This window comes from Capricornis sumatraensis, chromosome 6, assembly GCF_032405125.1.
Source record: "Capricornis sumatraensis isolate serow.1 chromosome 6, serow.2, whole genome shotgun sequence".
NCBI classification, from domain to species: Eukaryota; Metazoa; Chordata; class Mammalia; order Artiodactyla; family Bovidae; genus Capricornis; species Capricornis sumatraensis.
The window spans coordinates 76,133,739-76,158,968 of record NC_091074.1 but is presented as its reverse complement, the minus strand read 5'-3'; the positions used below and the strand labels follow the sequence as shown (position 1 = coordinate 76,158,968).

Genomic DNA, 25,230 nt, shown 5'->3' with positions numbered 1-25,230 from the left:
AAAAGCCCATTTTATTGTATTGTTTCATCAGAGTAAGTTGGCTCAGTGAAACTGTCACTGATAAAAACACGTACAAAATTAGCACCAAACATCTATAAATGCAGATAGCCACAGGGACCTTTGCAATATGTACAATCTCCCTTTACACATACACACATATATTTACAGCTAATAAATAACATTGAAAGGCAAAGCATTGCTGATATATATATATATAGTGAAGTCTGTAGAAGTCAGAGTTCCCAGGGCCATACACTGATCTAATTTATACTTTCTTAAGTTGATGCACCCTTGCTCAAAACCCAAATCCCGAGAATTAATGAATTATAACAATGAAGGGGGATGCCAACAACAAGTCGCACAACATTTTATTTTTAGAGAGAATTCATTCCAAACTGGCTGATGTTAATCACGGCATTCATTCTACTTTGTCCAGGCGCAATCGTAGCTCTCAGATGAAGGAGTGTTCCGGCACCACTGGAGCACTTTCTACTGCAGTGTGTTCTAATGCACCTCTGCATCATTTGCCTTCCAAGCCATGCTAAGGAATAATCATATATGTGGGGCTTCATATGTGAATATGTTTTCAGACACCCACACACATTCACAGTTTGGATTTCCAGTAATAGCCTCTGAAATATTTGACTTCTCTATCATTTTATAATAATATATAGAAAAGCATTCTGAAAATATGAGATCTAGTTTATAAATAAATGTTCACTCACTCTTGACTAGTTGTTAAAAACAACAACTTTCATGACAATTCACGTGGATATAGAAATTGATCCTTTTCATTGTCCACAATGGTTTTAAGCACTTATATGACTGACTGTAACCTTTCTGTTTCTTTACTTAGTAAAAACAACCTTTGTCTAAAATTTGTAGGACTTTGCACGATGCAAAGTTTCATCTTGAACACATAGTTTCTTATCATAGTTAGTGAAGAAAGAGACATGCTCGAAGTCTGACTGAAGCATGGCTGAAATAAGCCTAAAATTAAACAGTAACTATCAAACATTAAAGGACTTCAATGAATATAATTTTGAAAATCTGATAATAAAATTATGGTATCTTTTTTTTCTCTGTAGTTAAAATTCTGTATCAGCTGATGATAACAGGCTCATTTGAAAAGCCTATCTATGGGAAAACTATTAAAATATAACCTTGAGACAAAGCAGGAAAAGGAAGGGGAAATACTAAACCATAAACTGTAAAGTTTATTAAGATTTAATTGATCTCAACTTTATATATCTCCTTTAATTTGTAACTTAGTTATGATGCAACCAACCGTAGAGGGTGTTTAAAGGTTCAGTGCTTTATCAACTCTATTCTTCATTTCTATCTCCAAGTCACTAGTTCCTGGTTCACTCTTGAACTACATTCCAATGGCAAGAGGAGAGTAATTCCAAGGAAGTAGGGATTTCGACTGATAAGTAAACGGGTCCTACTCATGCTGCAAAAAATCCTACTTTCTATATTTAGACTTGGAGAAAGCTTTGAGAAGGTTATCAATCTAGAAAATGCAGAATCCCAATTAAAAATGAGATTTTAATCAATTTTAGGCTATGGCTAAACTTACTACATGAAGAGATCTGATTATTTTACCATTTTAAACAACTCATTTTTTTCTCCAAGGACAGAATGCAGTGCTTTTTGTATCTGTTATTTGTCTTAATGTTGGAAGATGTGCTATTTGGCACTATACACCTCAAATTGAATTAGTTTTAATATTTGAGACTGTCTCTTAAAATAACTAATAAGACTAGAGCTGGGGTTAATACTCAGGAAAATTCACTTTTCACCATCTAAAGCACTGGGCGTCTTTTGTAAAAGTTACTTCATTCTTCATAGAATTCATATGCTGTTCTTTCTTCCGTAGCTTTGCCAAGTTTCTGAGAGAAAACAGAGGAAGAATGGCAATTTATTATCTGCTTAGTGTTTTATAACCCTCTTCCGTCCCTCACCACCTTCAAGATGAAAAAGCAGTCAACCAGAAGTTCAGAACAAAGGTTGTGAGAATAAACCTAATCAGAGGAAGTGGCAGGCTCATAGGAGTCAAAGACAGTCTAGTATTTACTTAGCCATGTCTCGATAAGGAGTATCCTTTTCAGAAGACTGAATTGAATGATTTCAAAATTTAGCAAGATTTCTTACTTCTAAAACTTGTTAAATAAAATACCTATTTTTTTTTCCTTTTCTTGTGATGCGAGTCTTCTAAAGAGTTTTACCAGAAGATGAGAGAGAAGCTTTTAGTTCACTGACTTAGTCACAGAGGTGAGAAACGGCAGAAGGTTATTAGTCTGAGTCATAATTACCTCCTAGATAAAGTTCAGGAATAAAAAGAAAATGAAAAAACTCCTTAAATATCTGTTGTTTCAGTAATCTTATCATCAGATGAAGAACATATCATTAGACTATCTTAGATAAAGTCTTATAACTTACACAAATGTGACAAAAAATACTTGATAGACAGATAAGAGTTGGTTCCTAATTTTTCAAGTGTTTTTTTTTAATTCACATTACAGATTAAAGTTGTGGATGACCTTGGGATAATATATACATAAAAATGTTTGTGTATGTTTGTACATAATATAAATTCATATATAAAACTTCATATAGGAGTCCCTTTCGAAGAGTTAAAACAAATATGAATCGCCTCAGATTTGTGATGAAGAAAAAAAAGCAGTGAAGCTCTTAGTAGAAATATACACTTAGATAAAAATTCAATTATTCTCCCTGGCTCAACACCAGTAACTATCCTCCCTTTCAAGTTTATCTTGAGCGCTCTTACATTAATGTTTTTAATCCAGATGGCTTCATTTTGTCCAAAGTATATATGTCATAAAGCCATAATGTAAAAAACTAAAATAAGGGAAATATTATGCATGTATAGAAAAATTCTGAAATCCACACTTATCCATTGATAAACTGTATTATAAAATAGAAATTAAAAATAAAAGAGATATGTCACATAGAGACTTTAATATGCTTTTTCTGATTAGAGAATTCTTCTGTACTTTTGTCTGTAAATGTAACTGGGGAACACAAACCAAAAGCAATTAGCTTTTCTATTTCCGGATGATGTTGTGACCAACTTTTCCCATTGTTTTCTCATGTCACTGGCTGGTATGATGTGAGCTAAGCTTTCCCCCTTTATACTTACAACCCTTCAGCACTTGCACCTGGCAGGGGGATGAGTGGAGGAATGGAAGTGGCATACTTTGGGAATTCCAGGAGGGGACATGGTGGAGAGAGAGGCAGTCACATGTTCAGTCTCTACTTAGTACTGACGCTCTGGAAAAATTCAGCCGCCAGCTGCCATGTGGATTAAAAGGTCAGGTAGAAAAGAGCCAGGCAGTTGTTTTGAGGTGGAAAAGAGAACCATCTTCTAAACTCCTAAGTCCATAAGCTTTCCATCTTTGGGGGTTTTGAGCCGGATGCGTGGTGGCTGCCCCTTTGGCTCCCTGTCCTGGAATCTGCTGGCACTCAGAATCAAGGCGGACTCTGGTTTTGGCTGATGGTTCACTCCCCTGGGTACCTCCCAGGAGGAGCTGTGCCCATAGCCACAGTGATGGCTACAAACTTGTGATATATGCTCTGCACACAGGTCTGTTAAGGGAGCAGGGTTGCAGTACAGGAGAAAGCAGAAGTGACGATTTTGTGGTAATTCAAGAAGTAAAATAAAACCTACGAAGTGCACCAGAGATGGCAAAAAGAACAGGAAAAAGAAAATAAGAGGAAGTATTGCTAAAAGCAAATGGACAGCTCTAATGTGCGTGCGTGTGTGTGCGTGTGTGTGTGCATGCTCAGTCGCTCAGTTGTGTCCAACTCTTTGTGACCCCGTGGGCTGTAGCCCTCCAGGCTCCTCTGTCCATGGGATTTCCCAGGCAAGAATACTGGAGTGGGTTGACATTTCCTCCTCCAGGGGATCTTCCTGACCCAGGGACTGAACTCACATCTCCTGCGTTGGCAAGCGGGTTCTTTACTACTGAGCCATCGGGAAGCCCCCTAATGTGTAAATAGAAGACTTTAAGAAAGACCATCTGAAGGTTCTCATCACAAGACTCAGTCCAAGTCTCTAGTTCAGGGGTGAAGGGCAAAGCATGAAGCAGCATCCTTTGGAGAGCAAGTTCAAGATACCCAGAGAGCCTGAGCCCATGACGCTCACCAGCCAGACTTTCTATTCAGAGACTTGTCATGGCATTTCACAAATATCACAGGTGACTTTCCTTTCTGCAGATAAGACATTTTCTCGCGGGAACAGAAGATCACCCTGTGGAAGAAAATGTATGTGAACACAGCATATTGGCACAATAAAAATGACTGTTCAAAAATAAATTCTTCCTTCAGGGTTGTCTGAAACTTACATGATTCTTCTGACTCTTTTGATATTTCCAATAATTAACTATTTATACTCAGGCCATTCCAGTCAGCAACACATCTGAATCAGATGGTTATTTGCGGGCCTAATGCACTGTTCGGCAATAAAGCTCATTCATTAGTATAGACAGGCATACAGATAGCCTGGAGCAGGTTTAAAATCACCAGGCTCTTACCAAAAGATGATACAAGATCAACTTTACCACTTCTCAGTGTCTGCATTAAGGAATTCAGAAAGCAGCCTTCAACTGGCCCTGCTAGAGAAACACTACTCTGTATAGCCTCTCCATTCACAACTTCTTTCCCTCAGCTACTTTGGTTTTGGAAGAAAATGACAAAGGAGAAATATATTATTGATCCTAATTTAAAGAGTCATTTTTATTTACAATAATGGTATACTGAAGTTTACAAAATCCCTGTACATTCAGTATGAAAGAAAGTGAAAGTGTAGTCACTTAGTCGTGGCCAACTCTGCATTCCCATGGACTGCAGCCTGCCAGGCTCCTCTGTCCATGGAATTCCCCAGGCAAGAATACTGGAGTAGGTAAGCCATTTCTTTCTCCAGGGGATTTCCCAACCCAGGGATTGAACCCAGGTCTCCTGCATTGTAGGCAGATTCTATACCTTCTGAGCCACCAAGGAGGCACCATTCAGTATAAAAGTTGTAAATCCTCTGAGGCTCTCTATGCATTTCATTTTATAGATCTATGTGGATTTGGGTAGGGGAGAGAGGATGAGATTATCTTGGAATCTCATGCTTCTTGAAGAGGTTGGTTCTTATTTTAATTTTTAAAAATATTTGGCTATATATCTTGGCATGTGGGATCTTAGCTCCCCAACCAGAGATGAAACCCACACCCGCTGCAGTGGAAACTTTCAATCTTAACAACTGAACTGCCAGGGAAGTCCTGAGATTGGTTTTAATCTCTGAATGTCCGAGTGGCATCACTAAGTTTCTCTGCATAACTGTTTTGTGCTTGCAGGAATCAATGTTAAGTGAGAAGTTGAGATTCTTGACTTCTAATCTCAGCTTTACTCAATGATTGTGGCAACTCAATGTTGTTTATGTTTTCTTTCCATGAAATGCAGAAATACCATTACTTCTCTAGTATAATAATAAAATAATACTCTTAAAAAATAAGAATAATTATCTAGGTATATAGTTTTAAATGAATTGCATAGAGAGCCTCAGAGGGTTTAAAACTTTTATACTGAATGGGGCTTTCTTGGTGGCTCAGAAGCTAAAGAATCTGCCTACAATGCAGGCGAGCTGGGTTCAATCCTTGGGTATAGGTATATAGTTTTAAAAACAAAGCCTACTAAAGTTTCACCTGAATGTTGGAGGCTCCAGAAATACTATTTCCAGGTAAAGACATTTGAGTGAATCAGAAGTGAATGGAGAAAAATTATTTACTTTTTTTGAGTCTCTCCTGCCTTTACTCTGATCTTCCCAATATCAAAGCCGGGGCTGCTCCACCAGTTGGACCAGCTGAAGTAGGAATCGCTAATCCATTTGAGTTTCAACATTAGCAATTCTCCAATATCCACCTCCGTGTAAAGTAGAAAGGAGTATGTCTTATTTGTGGAAACTTCAGGCCTGAATAAAAGATCAACATATTTGGTTAGTTCTGAAAATCAGAATTTTTTCCCTTTTTCTTCCTCCTAAAAGGTAAATAGCTTTATTGTTTGGGGAATATTTTAAAAATGCAAAAAATGTCCAACAAAATACACAAGATGAATGTCAATGGCACTTAGCGTATTTTGAAAGATGGCTACACCCTTTTAAAGTATTCCAACTTTTATCCTAACAATATGAATTATGTAATATAATTCCTAAGAGAAAAAATTCATAAGTCCATCATTTAGAGATATTATTTTCATTTTCATATATTTCCTTCTTATTTGTATTGATATGTGAACATGTGTTTTCTTTGTCACAATCATAGTGTACATGCAATTCTCTATTTTTTCTTTATTCACTTCATGTTTTACCTTCCACTTTTTAACATGCTTTACCTAGTTTTCTATAACTACACTTTTTAGAGGCTAGATTGACTTTATTGATTTGTTGAACCACAATTCACTTAACCGTTGCCTCAGTTTTGGACACTTACTTTGCTTCTAATTTTATGCTACTGTGGGTAACACTGTAATGAACATCTTTTGCCTTTTAAAAAATTGAAAGCCTTTTAAAAATCTTTCTGTTGAGTACACCGTTTTTTAGGAGTCCTATGCCAGGGGTCTGGGATCTAATGCCAGATGATCTGAGGTGGAGCTGATGTAATAATAAAAATTAAGTGCACAATTCATGTAATGAGCTTGAATCATCCTGAAACCATCCCCCATCTCCCGGTCCATGGAAAAATTGTCTTCCACAAAACAGGTCCCAGGTGACAAAAAGGTTGGGGACTGCTATCCTATGCCCTTTCTGTTCCTCAGACTGATGGTCAGGGCAGGTAACAGTGCCATGATAAGCCCCCATGCTGAAGGTAAAATCCTCTGGCTACTCACAGGGTAAAAGGGATGTTCTCGCTCTCAGCCACAGTGCCATACAGAGAGATCTCGAAAGCCTGGTTGGTGTATGTATTACTCTCAGTTCCAGAAAAATGTATCTTTACTTGGTAATGGAAGACTGTAGAGAGAAAATCAGAACAAGCTCTGATCAGTCTTTATGGAAACACCGCAGCACAAACAAGCATGCACTCTCAACAGCAGACTGCATCTTACTAGTGATCAACAGGAAGTGTTCATACATGACTATAAATGTGACTCGGAAAGACTGCTTCATATCTATACAGTTTTTACTACTAGAATATTCAGGCTTTGAACTCCCTTGCAGAAGAGTGTGGTTCTAGTGGATAGGAAGAATTCAGGTGTATCTGACTTAGTAAGCAGACCCAGAAAGATCAGGCACTGGGCTTCCTAAACGACTCAGATGGTAAAGAATCTGCCTGCAATGCAGGAGACTCAGATTCTTAACAAAATGGGAGTGTCTTAGAAGGTTTGGTATATTCTTCCCTCTCAGGACTAGTTCCATTTTCAAATACGGGTGGTTCCTGCCTTCACTTAAAGCAGACTTTGTTGTTTAGTAGTTCAGTCGTGTCCAACTCTTTTTCAACCCCATGGACTGTAGGCCCCAGGCTCCTCTGTCCATGGGATTCTCCAGGCAAGTATACTGGAGTGGGTTGCTATTTCCTTCTGCAGGAGATCTTCCCAACCCAAGGACTGAACCTGCGTCTCCTGTATTGTAGTCAGATTCTTTACCACTGAGCCACCTGGGAAGCCCCAAAGCAGATTTTAGGAGTTGGCATCCTTTTTCTGCAAAGGATGAGAGTAAAGAGTTTAGCTTTTGCAGGCCAAATAGTCTCTGTCTCAACCCACTCAACTCTGCCATGGAGGCATGAAAGCAACCTTAGTCAATACAGAAATAAATTAATGTGGTTACATTCTAACAAAAGTGTTTTTTAAAGAAGCAGATGATGGGCTGGCATTGGTTCAAGGGCCACAGTTTGATGACTCTGTATGAATGGTTTCAAATGAATTCAGAGCCTGGTACTAATGTGGTGGCCCATGCTAATGGGCACAAGCACAGAGGATGGTGGCAGGCAGAACTGCTGCACAAGGTAGTGCAGTTGTGCCCTGGGCCTTACTAGCAGTGGGAATTAGGAACTCCAGCAAAAAGGATTAGTGCAACTTCCCCTCTACCAACAGAAACACAAATGAGGGCTCAGAACTTAGCAACATTGTTTTATCATCTCTATTGCAATGGACAAAATCAGTACATGTGATGCAACAAGCATGATAATAAAAAAATAGGATCAAATCCATTTTCCTATTTATAACAGTCTCCAGCCTACCTTTGTAAGGCATCTGAGAACGAGTCTTCAGGTACATCTTGCTGCTTCTTTTGGCTCTGACCTTGTTGATCTCGTAGCCCATGTTGTTGCAACGGTTCTTTCTGCAGCTCAGGCAGAGACCTTTCTCAAAGGCTTCTTTGGAATTGCACCGGTAGGCCTTACTTGGATTTTCTTCATTCAACAGAGAGTCAATGAAGAGATGAACAGAACGCTCGTGGGAGCACTTCACTAGCTGGTCCACATCTGGGGAAAAAGAGACACAAGGAACATTTCAACTCTGTGACAGTTCACAATGAGTGTTTCATCTTGCATGTCTAATACAGCTGAGATGTGGTGTTAGAACAAAATGATCTCCTTGATTGTAGGTCCTGTTTAAGGAGGCACTCTTGATAGCAGCTTCCTCCCTACCCCAACAGTGTTAAAGCTGCCAATCTTATCAGGAACTTTAGACACTTCTGCTGTCTTATATTTGTGAGTATGTTTAAGAAGCTGTAATAAGGACATCCAAGATAGAAGTTGATTTCCCCCAGTTCATCACACCTTTTGGTTATATTGAAAGTATATAATACCTCTAGATGCTTCTGGAAGTATACCCCTAGAAACCACATCATAGATATAATTGCCATATTAAGAGAATAATTGAAGAGTGTGTCACTGTTCATGATTTTTACATTAAATTATAGAAAATAGAACTATTAATAATTATTTTTATAATTTCTATAATTATAAAATTTATTATTTCTATATTTCTATAAATGTATAATTATAGAAATATAGAAATAATCAGCAATGTCATAAAAGTACAGCTTTTTATCATAAGCTTTTTTACCAATTGAAATTATTAACATTATGCTGTAAATTCTATAACGTATGTCCAAAACACCAGAATATATTGGCTATAGGTAGGTCCCATTGTCCACGAGGCATGCAAAGATCCCTTAAAACAAATCATAAAATTAACACACACTAACATGATTATTCAACATTAAAAACTAATATTAAACTGTATTTTCTTCTTAAAAACTTGGAATATTTATTGTTAGGGACTGGTGATTTGTTTTTGATTTGTACATCTCTTTAAAAGGCTGGCAAAAGAAATCTGGACTAATTTACATGTCCGTTACTTTTAGTAGAATTAAAAATAACTCTACTGGTTTTGCACTGTATTCAAAGTTTAATGTGTAGCAAGATAATACTTTATCAAAGGCAAGGCAGTTTTCTTGCCATATCACTGCTTGTTTTTTTCCCTTTTATTACTGCAAGTGCAGTTTTCAGTGCAGCTTACAATATAATACAAGATGAAATGTCTATCTGACCCCAGGAAGTATTGAGGCTCCAAGATGATCATGGTAAAATGTGACAGACTTCTTCAAAAACACATCTTGGCTAAATGTATATTCAAACTATGTACTTGTGGAGAATGGCAGGGCAGTTGGTCAGTAAGAGTTAAGACAATAACTTACATTTAGTTAACTTCTGAATTATATTTACCTCCAAGGCCTCTCTCTGCAATCACACGGAGAGCTTCCCCAATGTTACATCCTGGTTGGAAAGTGCCTCCGTTAGGGTAAATGTCAACATGCCCTACTGGTTTCTGGATTCCGATACTTCGGCCAGGTGACCCCCTGGTGAATGTGTGTAAAACGTCTACAAAATCCGCGTCATCAGGAGAAAGGCGACTTGGAGCTTCTGCATACTCGAAGTTAGGTCCAGCTGGATCTAGGCCTTAGAGGGAAAGCAAAAAGTCCTCAGAGATTTTTATTTATTTATTTATTTGGCTGCATGAGGTCTTAGCTGTGCATGTGGGATCTTTCATTTCATCACGTGGGATCTTTCCTTTGGGCTGCATGAATTCTCTAGTTGAGCTATGTGGCCTGTTGCTCCACCGCACGTGGGATCTTAGTTCCCCATGGGGAGATGGAACCTGTGTTCTCTTCATGCGAGGTGAATTCTTAACCACTAGATCACCAGGGAAGTCACTCAGAGATTATTTAATTCCCATTAGTTTTAGTCTCCATCAGTATCACCTTAGCATTCCATTGCTCATCATTTGAATGTAACTGGCAGTCACAGATTGTTATCAGCTCCACTTCTGTAGTGACTGAGTTTTAAATTACTGAGATTCGTAAGAGAAGGCTTATCTCTTCTTCAAAAATAAAAATTTGAATTTCTCAAACTAATCATTAAATAACAATTTTCACACAGGATGACTTGATTCCCTTTTGTGAATTATTTCTGTGCCTGGTTAGAAGGCCTGTAAATGGGGCTGGGCTCTTTCTTCCTCTCTACATAGGTCAAACTATCTATTGCCATTGGCCTGGATGACAGGTCTCCTTTTTCCAAATGGCCTCTGGTGTGGGTCCTTTTTTCTTTTCTCCAGTATTGATGTGAGAGGTGACAGATATGTGTGCAATACACTATCAAAGCACAGAGCAAAGGGAGGAGGGAAACGGGTTTCTGAGATGCCACTGGGCTTTCTGTGTTTAACTCTGCATCGTTTCTCTTCTTCTGCCAGTAGATAGTGAGCCCATGAGAGCAAGGGTCTGAATTTTATTTTATTCCAGAAAAAGAGCCCTCCCATGTGATAATCAAATGGCCAGGCATACCCAGGAGGGTAACACACATAAGCTTGTTTGACAAACATCCTGATTTTCTTTCAGAGCAACAGGCAATGCAGTTCTTTTGTTTTAAGAGAAAATGGCACTGCTTTCTTACCGGTAATCCTGTTGACCTTCTTATTGGTCAGACTCCCTGCAATACCAGCAGCATGGGCCCCAAGGCTGTATCCCAAGAGATGCACATTGCCCAGGGGATAGTTAAATTCATCCTTTGGAAGACGAACAGAAAAAGGAGTTTTACAGTTCTTTGCAAAATATCAATGCTAAAAGAAATAAAAGTTGAATAGTGTTTCAAATAAATAAATATAATTTTCAAAATAGAAGCAATACTGGAACTTAACTCTATTTATTTTAATTTCTTGTTACAGGCAAGAAGAACATAGACTATATTGTTGAGATTTTCTCTTTCCTTACTAATATTTCAATTAGAATTTTCCAAATGTCTGAAATAGAAATGTTGAATTTCCATACATCTGAAAATATACGTATATGTGTATATTTATATATTGGAGTAGGAAATAGCAACCCACTCCAGTATTCTTGCCCAGAAAATTCCATGGGCAGAGGAGCCTGGCTGGCCACAGTTCATGGGGTCACAAAGAGTTGGACATGATTAAGTGACCAAGTACCATATTTATATATAGGTATTTCTATCTATATATATATATATAGACACACACATACAAATATATATTTAACTCATCATTTTCTACTCAAATACCTGTGTTACTTTATTCTTTAGGGTTACTCAAGCAATGACTTAAAATTGGAAAGTATTACAGAATATGGGACACATATGGGCCAGCCTTCTCATTCAACAGATGAGAAGTCTGAGTTCCAGGAATGTGATCTGATTTGCCCAAGTTCACTCTCCTGGTTAGCAAAAGAGTCAAGAAAAGAACTTTTATCTTTTAATGATCGATTCAATAAACCGAGCTTATTTTTAAGTACTTGGCTTAAATAATGGCCTGTGAGAGTATTATCTTCATTTCAACCCCAAGATACTTTCCAAAGGTAATTTTCAGAGGATGACCTCAGAGAGTCAAAGTGAATAAAGCTCCTGACCCTCAGCTACTTCATATCCTACACACTTTTCCTGCATTTTTTCCCCTAGCTCATCTCCATCACTCCTCCAACTCTCAACAAAAATTCAGATCTTTAATCCACACTAAGGAATAAGTAATATTAAAATTTTCATCAAAAGGTTGGTATTCTAACAAGTCAAAGCCTGGATAAAATTTTCATGTGCCAGCCAACTGGTAGAGAAGGATTTGGCAGAACATGACATCTTTCCTCTGCCCTGAAATAACAAGCTTTTGTCTGTTCTGCCCACTTAGTTCTTGGTCTCAGCAAATCTATTCACCATGAAAATATCAAAGGACAGTGCAGGGCAGGACTATGCTTTATGGATTTTATAGCGTTATCATTTTTTTATCATAATGCTACTTTTAGCTGAAAAAAATAATGTCTGTGCTTATTCTGAAGATATGAGTTGATCCCCCAAATATCTATATCTAAATGTAAAAGAATAAAGGGCTTCCCTGGTGGCCCAGATGGTAAAGAATCTGCCTACAATGTGGGATACCCAGGTTCGATGCCTAAGTCAGGAAGATCCCCTGGAGGAAGGCATGGCAACCCACTCCAGTATTCTTGCCTGAAGAAAACCATGGACAGAGGAGACTGGCAAGCTGCAGTCCACGGGGTCGCAAAGAGTCAGACATGACTGAGTGAGTGACACTTTCTCTTTTTTTCCACAAAGGAACAGAAACCAGTCGCTAGTTCAGCTCTAGCCAACTGGTCGGTTCTGGATATACAAGGCTCCTTCCCTCAGTCTTACCGCCATCCAGTTCATAAACTTGGCCACATCCTGTCCCACCAGCTTGGTGTACCCTGCAGACACTGGATAATGCTGCTGGGCCCGTGACAGCCAGTCCACCACGATGACGTTGGAGTCTGGTTCCCTCTTGTATAAGGCAGCCACAAGTTTTGGCACCCAACTCTCATACATTCCTGTCACCTGAGGAGGATGATACAAGCATCCTTAAAATGCCCACCTACAACTTGTTATATTAATAGATACATATGTCAACCTCATATATTAAATGGGGGGAAAATCCATAGGAAGCCCATTGGTTCATCAGTAAAACTTCAATAATTTATAGTATTGAAAGGAAAGATCAGTCTGAATAAGTTAAAATTTACAGTAGAATGACAGACTATTTTAAAAGAAATTTAGTTTAAATACTTTCAATTGGGTTAATAAATATTTCCCAACAGAAATATTTTGGGGAATGTGAGTATCGTTTTTTTCTTTTTTTTTTTCATTTTCTTTTTTCAGTTTTTAATTAGAGGATAACTACTTTACAATATTATAATGGCTTCGACCATACTTCAACATGAATCAGTCATAGGTATATATAGGTCCCCCCGCTTTGAACCCTCCCACCTCTTTCCCCATCACACTCCTCTAGGTTGTCACAGAGCACTGGCTTTGGGTTCCTTGTGTCATACATCAAACTCTCACTGGCTATCTGTTTTACATATGGTAATGCATATGTTTAAATGCTTTTCTCTCAAATCATCCCACCCTCTCATTCCCCCACTGTGTCCAAAAGTTTGTTCTTTCTGTATGTGTTGCCTTTGCTGCCCTGCAAGGAGGATTGTCATCATTGCTGTCTTTCTAGATTCCATACCTTTATTCTTATAAAGGGTTATTTACATACAAAATTTGATGTGATAGTGAACAAAATAGTTTTAAACATACTATTCTAACAGAAGATAATTTTATTTAGCCATCTCTTAATACATTAGAAAATTATTAGTTTCAGCTCAGACTTTTTCACCATCCTTTCAAATTCTTGATTATCAGAGTACAAATTAATGAGGTTTAGTGATCAAATTTCCAAAATTATGAGATTGGTCTTGTTTTGGAGATAAGCAAACTGCTATCTATAATTCTTTGCTTCTTGTTGATAAAGGCCCCCAAATTCAAAGTGGAAAGATTTATGCCATCAAAGAGGAGACACTGAACATCTTGGCAAATATGCTTATTTTAAAATAATCGAACACATTAAAAAAAATACAGATGACAAAATTCCATGCCATCCAGCCAGGAGCCTATACATAGCAACAACCTTTATTATTATTAATTTTTATATTTGTTTTCTTTTTAAAAATTGATTTATTTTTAAATTGGAAGATAATTGCTTCCTAATATTGTGTTGTTTTCTGCAATATGTCAACATGAATCAGCCATATACTTCATTCTGTTCATTCTGTTTAATCTATTTTGTAGGATAAAACATTGAAACATGAACTCTCGATTCACGCCTGACACTAACAAACCGGACAAATTTTCACCACATTGCTGTGCTTTGTAGAAGGAAAAAGCAAGCCTGGGACTCAGGAGATGGTGGTTCCAATCCCAGTTCTTCCCCTAATTACGTCTATGAATACAGGCACTGTTTTAACCTTGTCAGGGCACCTATGAAACAAAGGGATCAGATGATCTGGAAGTTACTCTCCACTCCTAAATGTTTTCTTGTGACATTTTGGTTCCCAATCTATTTGCAGTGATAAAAGGCCAGCTCCATCAGCTATATGGAAACAGTGACAGATTTTCTCGGGCTCCAAAATCACTGCAGATGGTGACTGCAGCCATGAAATTAGAAGACACTTGCTCCTTGGAGAAAAAGCTATGACCAACATAGACAGCATATTAAAAAGCAGAGACATTACTTTGCTGACAAAGGTCTGTCTAGTCAAAGCTATGGTTTTTCCAGTAGTCATGTATGGATGTGAGAGTTGGATTATAAAAAAGCTGAGCACCGAAAAATTGATGCTTTTGAGCTGTGGTGTTGGAGAAGACTCTTGAGAGTCCCTTGGACTGCAAAGAGATCAAACCAATCAATCCTAAAGGAAATCAGTCCTTAATATTCATTGGAAGGACTGATGCTGAAGGTAAAACTACAATACTTTCGCTACCTGATGAGAAGAATTGACTCACTGGAAAAGACCCTGATGCTGGGAAAGACTGAAGTCAGGAGGAGAAGGGGCCGACAGAGGATGAGATGGTTGGATGGCATCACCGACTTGATGGACGTTGAGTCTGAGCAAGCTCTGGGAGTTGGTGATGGAGAGGGAAACCTGGTATGCTGCAGTCCATGGGATCACAGAATCAGACATGACTGAGTGACTGAACTGAACTGAACTGATGAGCTATCTCAAGCACGAAGAGAAAGCAAAGCCAAAAAAGCACAAAGGTGATGTGAGATCACTAGGAACATGCTGGAATCTTCTATGAACACATCTCTGTGTGGCTGCTTCCAGTCAGGGTGCAGAGCCCAGGTCTTTGGAAGAACCAGATGCAATGCCCGCCCAGCATAAAACCCTAAAGAATTGGTGCTGCCCTATCTTTCTCCTCTCTCGTAGGTTGAAGGCTAACCACCGTTTGCAGCTGCCTTTCCAGAGAGGATGATGTCATTTCTCCAGAACACAATGCTAATCACTCTTCCTTTAAGCCAGGGTGAGGAGCTCCAATCCAACATCACAATTAGAACCCTGTACTTAAACACAAGCAGGTGGCCAAGCTCCAGGACATCTGTGGCTGCACTGCCTCCTGGGAAGTGTCCTGGGCACCCTGCATGCTAAGCATTCCCTTGGTTTTCTCATGACAAGGCTGCAGAACCTCCTCACTTAGTCCCATAGCCTTAAATGGCTGAGCAGCTTACATCAGATACGGCAGGAAACTCTTATTTTCTCTCAACCCCTATTATAAATTTTTTCTGTACTATCAGTGCTTCTGAGTTGGGCAGTCTGTCAAAGGGCAAGGAACCCAACCTACCCCTACAGCGACTGATACTTTTAGTAACTGCCTAACAATCTTATCCTTTCTTTTTAAAATTTAACATAAGATACATTTATAAGAAAAAACTATCAATTTTAAGAAAACTATTAATTAAAAGAAAACTATCAATAACCTCAGGTATGCAGATGACACCACCCTTATGGCAGAAAGCAAAGAGGAACTAAAGAGCCTCTTGATGAAGGTGAAAGAGAAAAGTGAAAAAGCTGGCTTAAACTCAACATTCAAACAACGAAGATTATGGCATCCAGTCCCATCACTTTGTAGCAAATAGATGGGGAAACAAAGGCAGACTATTTTCTTGGGCTCAAAAATTACCACAGATGGTGACTGTAGCCATGAAATTAAAAGACGCTTGCTCCTTGGAAGGAAAGCTATGATCAACCTAGAAGCATATTAAAAAGCACAGACATTACTTGGCCAACAAAGGTCTGTCTAGTCAAAGCTACGATTTTTCTAGGAGTCATGTATGGATGTAAGAGTTGGACTATAAAGAAGGCTGAGCACTGAAGAACTGATGCTTTTGAACTGTGGTGTTGGGGAAGACTCTCGAGAGTCCCTTGGACTGAAAGGCGATCCAACCAGTCAATCCTAAAGGAAATCAGTCCTGAATATTTATTGGAAGGACTGATGCTGAAGCTGAAGCTCCAATACTTTGGCCACCTGATGTGAAGACAAAAGACCACTCATTAGAAAAGATCCTGATGATGTGAAAGATCGAAGGCAGGAGAAGAAGGGGACAACAGAGGATGAGATGATTGGATGGTTTCACCGACTTGATGGACATGAGTTTGAGCAAGCTCTGGGAGATTTGAAGAACAGGTAAGCCTGTCATGCTACAATCCATGGGGTCACAAAGATTCAGACACGACTGAGTGACTGAACAGTAACAACAACCCAACAAAGGACTGGAAAACAAGGACCCACCTTCTTCAGTTCCAAAAAGGTAATATTTCCTAGCTTTTTTCCTTCTCAGTTTCCTTAAATCAGTACTAATTTTTAATAGCTTTGATTCACAGGCACACACGGAGAAGGCAATGGCACGCCACTCTAGTACTCTTGTCCGGAAAATCCTATGGACGGAGGAGCCTGGTAGGCTGCAGTCCGTGGGGTCGCTAAGAGTTGGATACGACTGAGGGACTTCACTTTTACTTTTCACTTTCATGAACTGGAGAAGGAAATGGCAACCCACTCCAGTGTTCTTGCCTGGAGAATCCCAGGGACGGGGGAGCCTGGTGGGCTGCCGTCTATGGGGTCGCACAAAGTCAGACACGACTGAAGCGACTTAGCAGCAGCAGCAGCAGCACAGACACACAGCTGCCCTTGAAGTCTTCCTTGCCACCTGCACCCGGTGGTCCCACTGAAGAAGCCAGGTTGTTCACTGCAATGCCTACATGAGTTGTTGCACAGACCACCTAGTTCTGCAGAGTGAAACTCAGTCCCATAGCCAGTGGCCCAGCCTCTGAGCCCAGGCACTCAAAAATGTCAGGACACATGTGAAGAATATAAGTAGTCTTATTAAGCAGTGGGGCTAATGATAGAAATTACCACTATCTGCTGATACTGGGTGAGTCATGTCATCTTAGTGTGAGGAGGAAATAGTTTTCAAAAATTCCTAAATTACAAAATCCTCTCAGGGACAAGTTGAGATACCTGAGATATTTAATTTATTTCTGTCATATGAATGTTAAGCTTAAACTTTTTTGAAAAGTATTAAAAGCTAAGTTCTAAATATAGCCAAAATGTGTCTAAAATAACCAAAGATTATATTTTCCAATATAAACCTCTTAAAATGTAAAAAAAATCTATGTCAAAAATTTGAAAATGCAACTTTATCATAAGATATATAATATGCTCCTGAACTCTAACAAATATATGTGTTTTGTTAAAATAAATATTCCTGTGAAATCCGTTAGTTGTTGCCTTCATCTTTGTAAAAGTAATAGCAATTGTCCTACACTGTCAATAACAAAGGCACTTAAGTTCTGTATGAAAAAAAAATCAGGAGTAGAAAGAACAACCATTAGTTGATTCATCTCATTAAAGTTAAGTATCTATTACCACATTCACAAACTCTGGACATAATGGAAAGATAATATTTCTTTAAGCATCTATTTTATCTAAGTTCTTTTTAATGAGCTATAAAAATCTGTTCATTAAGGATTGAAAATATTGAAAACAAATTAGTTAAGGAAGAACTATACCATATAAAGGGACTAGCTGGTATATTTAAAGAGAACTACTTTTTTCATATTCTTGAAAAGTAAATATAAGCAGTTTTCACCTTTGCTAGTCGTCTTGCATGACAGTTCCCTGGCTAGCCCTCTTTCGTCTCTAGGAAAGCTCCCTAAAGTTTACAGTTGGAGAATGTTGGGAGAGGAGGGACGTCCAGTCTAAATTCATTTTTTTAACAGATTAGTAAACTGAGGCCCAGTGGTGAGAAGTGGCTGGATCCAGTCGCAGAGCTAGAGAATGGCAAAGCAGAACACAGTCTCTTCCCTCCACCCCAGCCCTCTCCTCCCTCTCACAGGTCATCTTCCTTAGGAGAGCACTTGGGCGATGCACCGGATGAATCAGTCTCCACCGGTTCCTCTAACCTACACTCTGCTCTGTACTTGAGCAAAGGCTAGGGGAATGGCCAGTCTGAGGTCACAGCTAGGCACCATGGTAAACTGAAGGCTAGCACTGTCCAGAGGAAGTACCCATGTGGCTTTTCTTATATACTTTTTAAAAATTTATTTTTAATTGAAAGATAATTATTTTACAGTATTGTGTTGATTTCTGCCGAACATTAACATGCATCAGCCATAGGTATATCTATGCTCCCTCCTTCTGGAACCTCCATCCCACCTCTCTCCCTATCCCACCCCTCTAGGTTGTTATAGAGCCTAGTGTGAGTTCCCTGAGGCATACAGCAAATTCCCATTGCCTATTTTACATATGGTGATGTATGTTTCCATGTTACTCTCTCCATATATCCCACCCTCTTCTTCCTCTCTCTCCCATGTGCATAAGTCTGTTCTCTATGTCTGTATCTCTGTTGTTGCCCTGCAAATAATTTTATCAGTACCAGCTTTCTAGATTCCATACATAATGCATTTTTATCTTTCTGACTTACTTCACTCTGTATAGTAGGCAACTTGTTGCTTTAGATTCCTCAATCCCCACCTGAGCCAGAACTGTTTTTATTCCAGTTTAAAGCAAAGTTATCACTGGGTTCCCATCACTCACTGGGCTGTCAACAAGCCTGTTAGAATGCTTAGTTCATGCCAGTCTACTCCTACCTAAAGAGCCTTGCTTACCGTCCAGCCATGGATCACCACAAAGGTCTTGCTGCTGTGGTTGAAGTGACAGTTAGCCACAGATTCCGTCACTCCAGGAATGAGGTGGCAAGTGTCCTCAGCTGTGTCTTCGGGAGTCCTGAGAGCAAATTTGCTTTCAATGTCTCTAAAATCTTTTCCTCCTGTAATCCATGAAAATGAAAAATTGGATAGGAGGTTAATTAGAGGGTGGTTTGTTTTATTTGCTGGACTAGTGTGCTTTAGATTCACAAGCAAATACCACTAATGCTATTTTTGTTTCTAAAGTAAAAAAAAAAAAAAAAAGAAAGAAAGTAGATTGCAAGAGAATGGTTGATCCTCCAGTGGTACTCAAAGTTGAAAGTGCTCCAGTGCTCAGTTGTATCTGACACTTTGCAGAGGATAAGATAGTTGAATGGCATCACCAACTCAATGCACATGAGTCTGAGCAAACTCCGAGAGACAGTGAAGCACAGGGAAGCCTGGTATGCTGTAGCTCTTGGGGTCACAGAGAGTCGGACATAATGACCGAACAACAAAAACAAGCAACAACAAAGCTTGTTTGAGGGAAGACTGTTTCCTTTTCACTACATTATTTTTAAAAATTTTAACAAGAAGAAAAGTTCGAAGCATGGGGACATTGTGTATGGAATTATTCCTCCCCACATGGCAAGATACATCAGTTCAAAATTGCTTTAGTGATTTGTTCAGAAATATCTGTGCTATGTATGAATTATGATTAATTCTCTCCCCTAATATTTCTTTCCTCACTTATGTCTTCACAGACTTCCACACAAAACCGACGCTTAAAATACTACAGCAGAGGCGGTTTTGGAAAGAATCCACTCTTCATTGTTAAGCCCCGACTGAGTCAGGAGAGAAAGAAAACTCTGGCCTATTTTTGAGTCTCTGGACAATACTTCTAAATGTTGATGAATCTTCACAGGGTATTTGTAGGAAGTACATATTATATCATAGTAAACATTTTAAGTAAATTTTAAGTAAATTGTATTGCAATTTACTTTTGATTTTGCCCAAGAAGTTATTTTACTGTTAGAAACTGCCTTAGAAAATTTCAAACTAGGTTAGTTTCACCCACATCACTCTGTATCAAATAATTTATGTTTCCCTTCTTAACAGTCTTGTTTTAACATGTTCGATCAGCAAGCTTTTTAAAGCAGAAATAACCTGAACAATCTGGCAGACAGATCTCGCCCACCACCTGGTTGCCAAGCTGATATTTAAGATTATTGCTATGCATAACTCCAGAGGATAACAGTCACTTTTAGTCTATTTTTTTCTAGAATTATGCAACATGGTGGCCCTAGAGTTGCTGGTGGTTTTGAAATGACTAAGAATATTCTTTGAAATTATTAAGGCAGGATTTGTATATTTCTATGAAAAAGAAAAGTCTATTAAATCTTTAACTCTTGTACCAGATTACCATATGGATCACTCAGAGCTCCAATTTCCCACAACCATCATTTCTATGGGCTACATAGCTTGTAAAGAAAAATAGAAGACAATTCATACATTTGCAAGAAAATTTGTATTTGGAAACTTCTGTTTCGCTTTTCATGGATTTTTTTTTTTAAGTTACAGAAAGCATAATGAAGCCTTTGACGAGAAAACAGTACCCCTCTATATGCTATGTGATGTTTTCAATTCTTTGTCTATTCTGTATTTGAAATTATAGATGCTACTGGTGTTTAATCAGTCTTTCCCTCTCCTTGGTGTTCTGACACATACCAAAGGTATTTCCACATACCTGGTTGTTTGTAATCCCTTAAGGATGTCTTGGCATTCTAAAGATGAGTGTGGTTTCCCAATTTCTACCAGCCCTCATACAACTGACTTAGGCCAGGAAGAGTTAGGGAGAAGGATGGACCCTGACTGTGGGTCAACAGTATGTTTAGTCATCATAATATATACACTGGGGATTGCTTCTGGCTGGCAGATTGAACTGATTTGACTCAACTGCTACTAAGGAAATTATTGTTTTTTATACATGGAAATGATAATAGAAGGACCTTTCACTAGATCCCCTTAGAAGTAAAGCCACCTTAGAATAGTGTGTGTTACAGGGTCAGTTGCCTAACATTTAATCCTTTTTAAGGCCTCTGTTCTGAATTTGACTCATCATATTCGTAACATCACACCATGAGATGTGTCCTCATCAAACACTAAGGAGAGATTTGGGGGCATCAGGTAAGTTACAAGTCAATGCATTTCTTGACTATGTAATCTTTATCTCTAAATTCCTAAATAAACAACAAAAAATCAAAGTGTGTCGACAAGGGCTAGGAGTTATCTTAACACAGATAATAACTCACAGAGATGAAATTAGGTCAAGTCCAAACCCTTTAAAGGAATACTTATAGAAGGTACATTATAGGAGGAGCATTGAGCATCCTAGAAAAGTGACTCTAAAGGCAGTTCACAGTTATCAGATAAATAAGATTAACACTTATATGAAGACATGAGGTATATGAGCTCAATTATAATGCCATTCTCTAAAAGTTTTTACTTCCTTCCTTTCTCTGTTTGTTTTTCCTCTCTGACACACACAAACATACACTCCTAAAGAAAGTCATCAGTAATTCATTTCTTCTCTGAGGCTGATGGTCATAATTATCAGCTCAGCTTCTATAGAATGCTGACCCCCCACTCCCCATCAAAAAAAAAAAAAAGGTTTTGGGAAAAAAATCATTGTTGCTATCTGAATGAATTGATTGGAGTTTTCAGACATTCCAATGTAGACAAGGCTCTTGCTTACCTAACAAGCAGATTTACTTTCCAATTTTATAAAAAAAAAAAGTTTGCAAAAATATCAGCTGTAAACTCTACAGCCTAATTTCTCCTCCTGAAATAAAGCAAGAAAGGATGGTTGAGCTAAAAATACACTGCCAGAAAGAAAGTGAACATTTCCTGCTGCCAAATTTTCCCCGGTGCCTGACTCCCACCTTTCCATACATTAATCAATCATGCTCTTGCTGAGCTCTGCTTCATTTGAAGGCGCTATGTGCTATTTTGCTGTCATCACTCATCATGTTTAACTCAGATATTAGCCTAGAAATTCGCTATGGCCAGTCAAACAGACTTGTAGCTACTGAGCTCTTCAAATTTCCTAATGAGGCCATGCAGAGATTGTGGTGGCTCCAAGAAAAAAAAAGAGCCCGAGGGCAGTGCCCATATCCTCATATTTTTCTTAGAAATCGAAAACAGAGAAGTATAGTCAGAGCCCAGAGGTGGTGGTACTTACCATTCCCTCCTCACACTTGTTCCTTTCTACTCTGAATACCTTACATTCCTACCTGAATTAGTTTGGAGGAGAGAGCAGAGAGTTGCTGTGATAGAAGAGGCATTATGTAAAGAGGGGATGGGGGTTAGAGTGAGAGTGGGAAGGAAGGATGAGGGGGATTAATTTCAAGTCCATTTCCAAATGATTCCTCCCTTACAAAGCATTTATAGCTAGGAAAAACATAGATTGATTAAAATCCAATTTAATTCCTTAATCACTTGTGTCTATTTCCATGGAAGAGTAAGGAATTAAAGGGTCTAAGAGGATTTTGAGTCTGGTCTAAATTCCTCATTTTAGGACTGAGGAAGCAAAATCCAGAGAGGTGACACTTACTCGCCCAGTAATTTAGGGTCCTGAATCTCTCAGGGAGAGAGAAAAATCTTTAAAACTGTGAATGACACTTATTTGTGTGTGTTTCTGGTCTAAGTAACATTATCCCGTGCTGTACTATCTGAAACAAGAATTTGGACTTTGTTCCAACCATTTTCTCAGATAGTGTAAAACACACATGCTACTTGGTAAGATGTTTGCCTGTGTGTCTGGTCAGTCGCCCTAGTTCTGTAGGACTCTGTGGGACCCCATGGACCCTAGCCTGCTGGATTCCACCATCCATGGGATTTTCCCGGCAAGAATACCCGGCTGGGTTGCCATGCCCTCCTCCAGGGAATTTTCCCGACCCAGGGATCAAACCCACGTCTCCTGAGTCTCCTTCCTCCTGATGCTGGGATAGACTGAAGGCAGTGGGAGAAGGGGACAACAGAGGATGAGATGGTTGGATGGCATCACCAACTCCCTGGACACGAGTATAAGCAAACTCCGGGAGATGGTGAAGGACAGGGAAGCCTGGTGTGCTGCAGTCCATGGGGTTGCAAAGAGTCAGACACGACTTAGCGACTTGAACAACAACAAATTGAACCTCCAGTGTTCTCAAACTGATCTGACAGAAAAGATACTTTTATCAGCTTTCCTTTTTTTAACCTATGAAAAATGCTATTTCATGTACATCAGAAACTAACAAAACATGGTAAAGCAACTTTACTCCGACTTAAATAAATTAAAAATGTTATTTCACAACTCTGTGCTGAAATAGCAAAGTCAGGGACAAACTTAGCAGCAAAGTCAGAGACAAACTTCACTATAAAATGAGCCACTGCAGGACGTGCCGCCTGAAAGCACATCCAGGAGACACGCCCTAACTGCAATTCCACCAAAGAGAAAAGAAAACGTTGCCTCTTTTTGTGACTTGCTTCAGCTGCCTTTTTAGTTCTGCTGTGTGTTAGCCGAACCAAGGCTCAAGTTACACAGGCTGCCTCTATTGTGGGCAGGTCTCGGGCTGGGCGCTCTTTTTCCCTGCAATAAACTCACATCTGGCCTGGAAGCCTTATCCCTGGTGAGCGGTGACTGGGGTTCCGCCAGTGGCCTCCCCGCGGCGCCCAAGAAGCCCCAAGAGCTCGGACCGCACCGCGGGGCAGGGCGCCCGAGTCGGGCTCAGCTCCGAGAACAGTCCGAGGACAGTAAGGGTAGCCAAGCGCAAACCTGGCAACCTCCAAGTCAGCGGTCAGATTGCTGGTCGCTCTGCCACGTTTTTCACGGCGCGGGGTGGGGGTGAGGGGAGCGGTGGTCAACCCTTCACCAGGTTTGCTGGCGGCTAAGTAAAGCCGAGGGTACAAGAGTGGAAAATGGACAGCTTCCCCGGCGCGCCAGTGCGTGCAGGACCCCGCGTGCCCAGGACTTCGCGCCCCGCGTCCTCTCCTCCACGTCCCTCCACGTGGAGAGCAAGAGTGTCCAGAGTTGGGGTCAGTGCCTCCCCCAGCTCCACTACGGGGCGGCTTCTCCAGAAGGGGCCACTTTTTACTCGCGCTCTCACTGGCCGGGGCTGAGCTCGACCAAGGCCAAGCCAGGGTCACCTTGGCCCCCTTCATTTCATTGCAGGGCCCCTGCAAGAGGAGAGGTTAAAGCAGGTCACCGCTGGCAGAGCCCTTCCTCCCGCCTCCGGGCCCCGCCCCTCACACTCTGCCGGACCTACCCGGCTCATTTCCCTGTAGAGCCCAGGCTCCAGGCAACTCAGCCGCAGCTGGAGTAGAGAGGACTGCGCGCGAAAGAGAGAAAGGGGTGTTGGGAGCCGCCCCAGAGAGATCGGAGGAAAAGTCTCCTCCGTGCTCCTTCTAGATCCCGCCCCCGCGACCCTTTCTGAGGCAAGCGCTCGGGCTAGGAGAGTCCCCGGTGCTCATCGCAGCCCCTTCCTACTTTCTTTCCTTCTCATCCTCACAACGTGTGCAAATGGCCACTGAGCCTATTCTGCAAGTGGGGAGTCTGCGCGCAAAAAACTTACTGTCGGCGGCGACCAGCCCTCCGCGGGAGACGGTCAGACTCTGCAGCCACACGCTCAGAGCCAGCAGAAGCAGGGCCTTGCTCTCCATCTCGGGGGATGTCCCTCTGTAGGAGATGCAGGGCACCGGGCGCGAGCGCGGACAGAGCAGTAGAACCGCTGAGCCCGAGGCGGCAGCAGGCTGGAGCAGCGGTCTGGCGCGGAGCAAGTCACCCTTTAAAGGGGAGGGTGGGGAGCTAGAAGCGGCAGGTTTCCTCGGAGGAGGAGGAGGTGGGGGAGGAGAAAATGAGTCTGACACTGTTTCCACTCCACGGCTGCTTATGTGATTGGAAATATGCAAATAAACCTCATCACCTATTGGCTATAAAATCATAAGTTGGGGGGAGGATACTAAATTCACTTTCAAATATTTGAGCAAACTGAAATGCGGTTCAGCTCTGCAAGGGAGAAGAAGGGGAAAGGGCAGAAGGAAAAATTTTACTTTCTCTAAGAGGGCAATTTGCTTTTCCTAAGGGGTCTGGCTCTCTTGGGTCCCCTATACAAACACCAAACAAAGGTTTTTATGGCTTTATGTGAAATACT

At 40.3% G+C, this 25,230-nt stretch overlaps 1 protein-coding gene across 1 annotated transcript; it reads right to left on the bottom strand.

The window, feature by feature from the left end:
- Positions 1-2: 2 nt before the first annotated feature.
- LPL (lipoprotein lipase) lies at positions 3-24,817 on the bottom strand. The gene is made up of 10 exons (XM_068974098.1): positions 24,652-24,817; positions 19,022-19,182; positions 12,693-12,872; positions 10,953-11,064; positions 9,729-9,962; positions 8,238-8,480; positions 6,892-7,012; positions 5,795-5,977; positions 4,169-4,273; positions 3-1,892 (listed from the first exon to the last, which is right to left on the bottom strand). Coding segments are annotated over exons 1-10 (1,428 nt in total). The 5' UTR covers positions 24,740-24,817; the 3' UTR covers positions 3-1,891.
- Between the last annotated feature and the right edge of the window lie 413 nt (positions 24,818-25,230).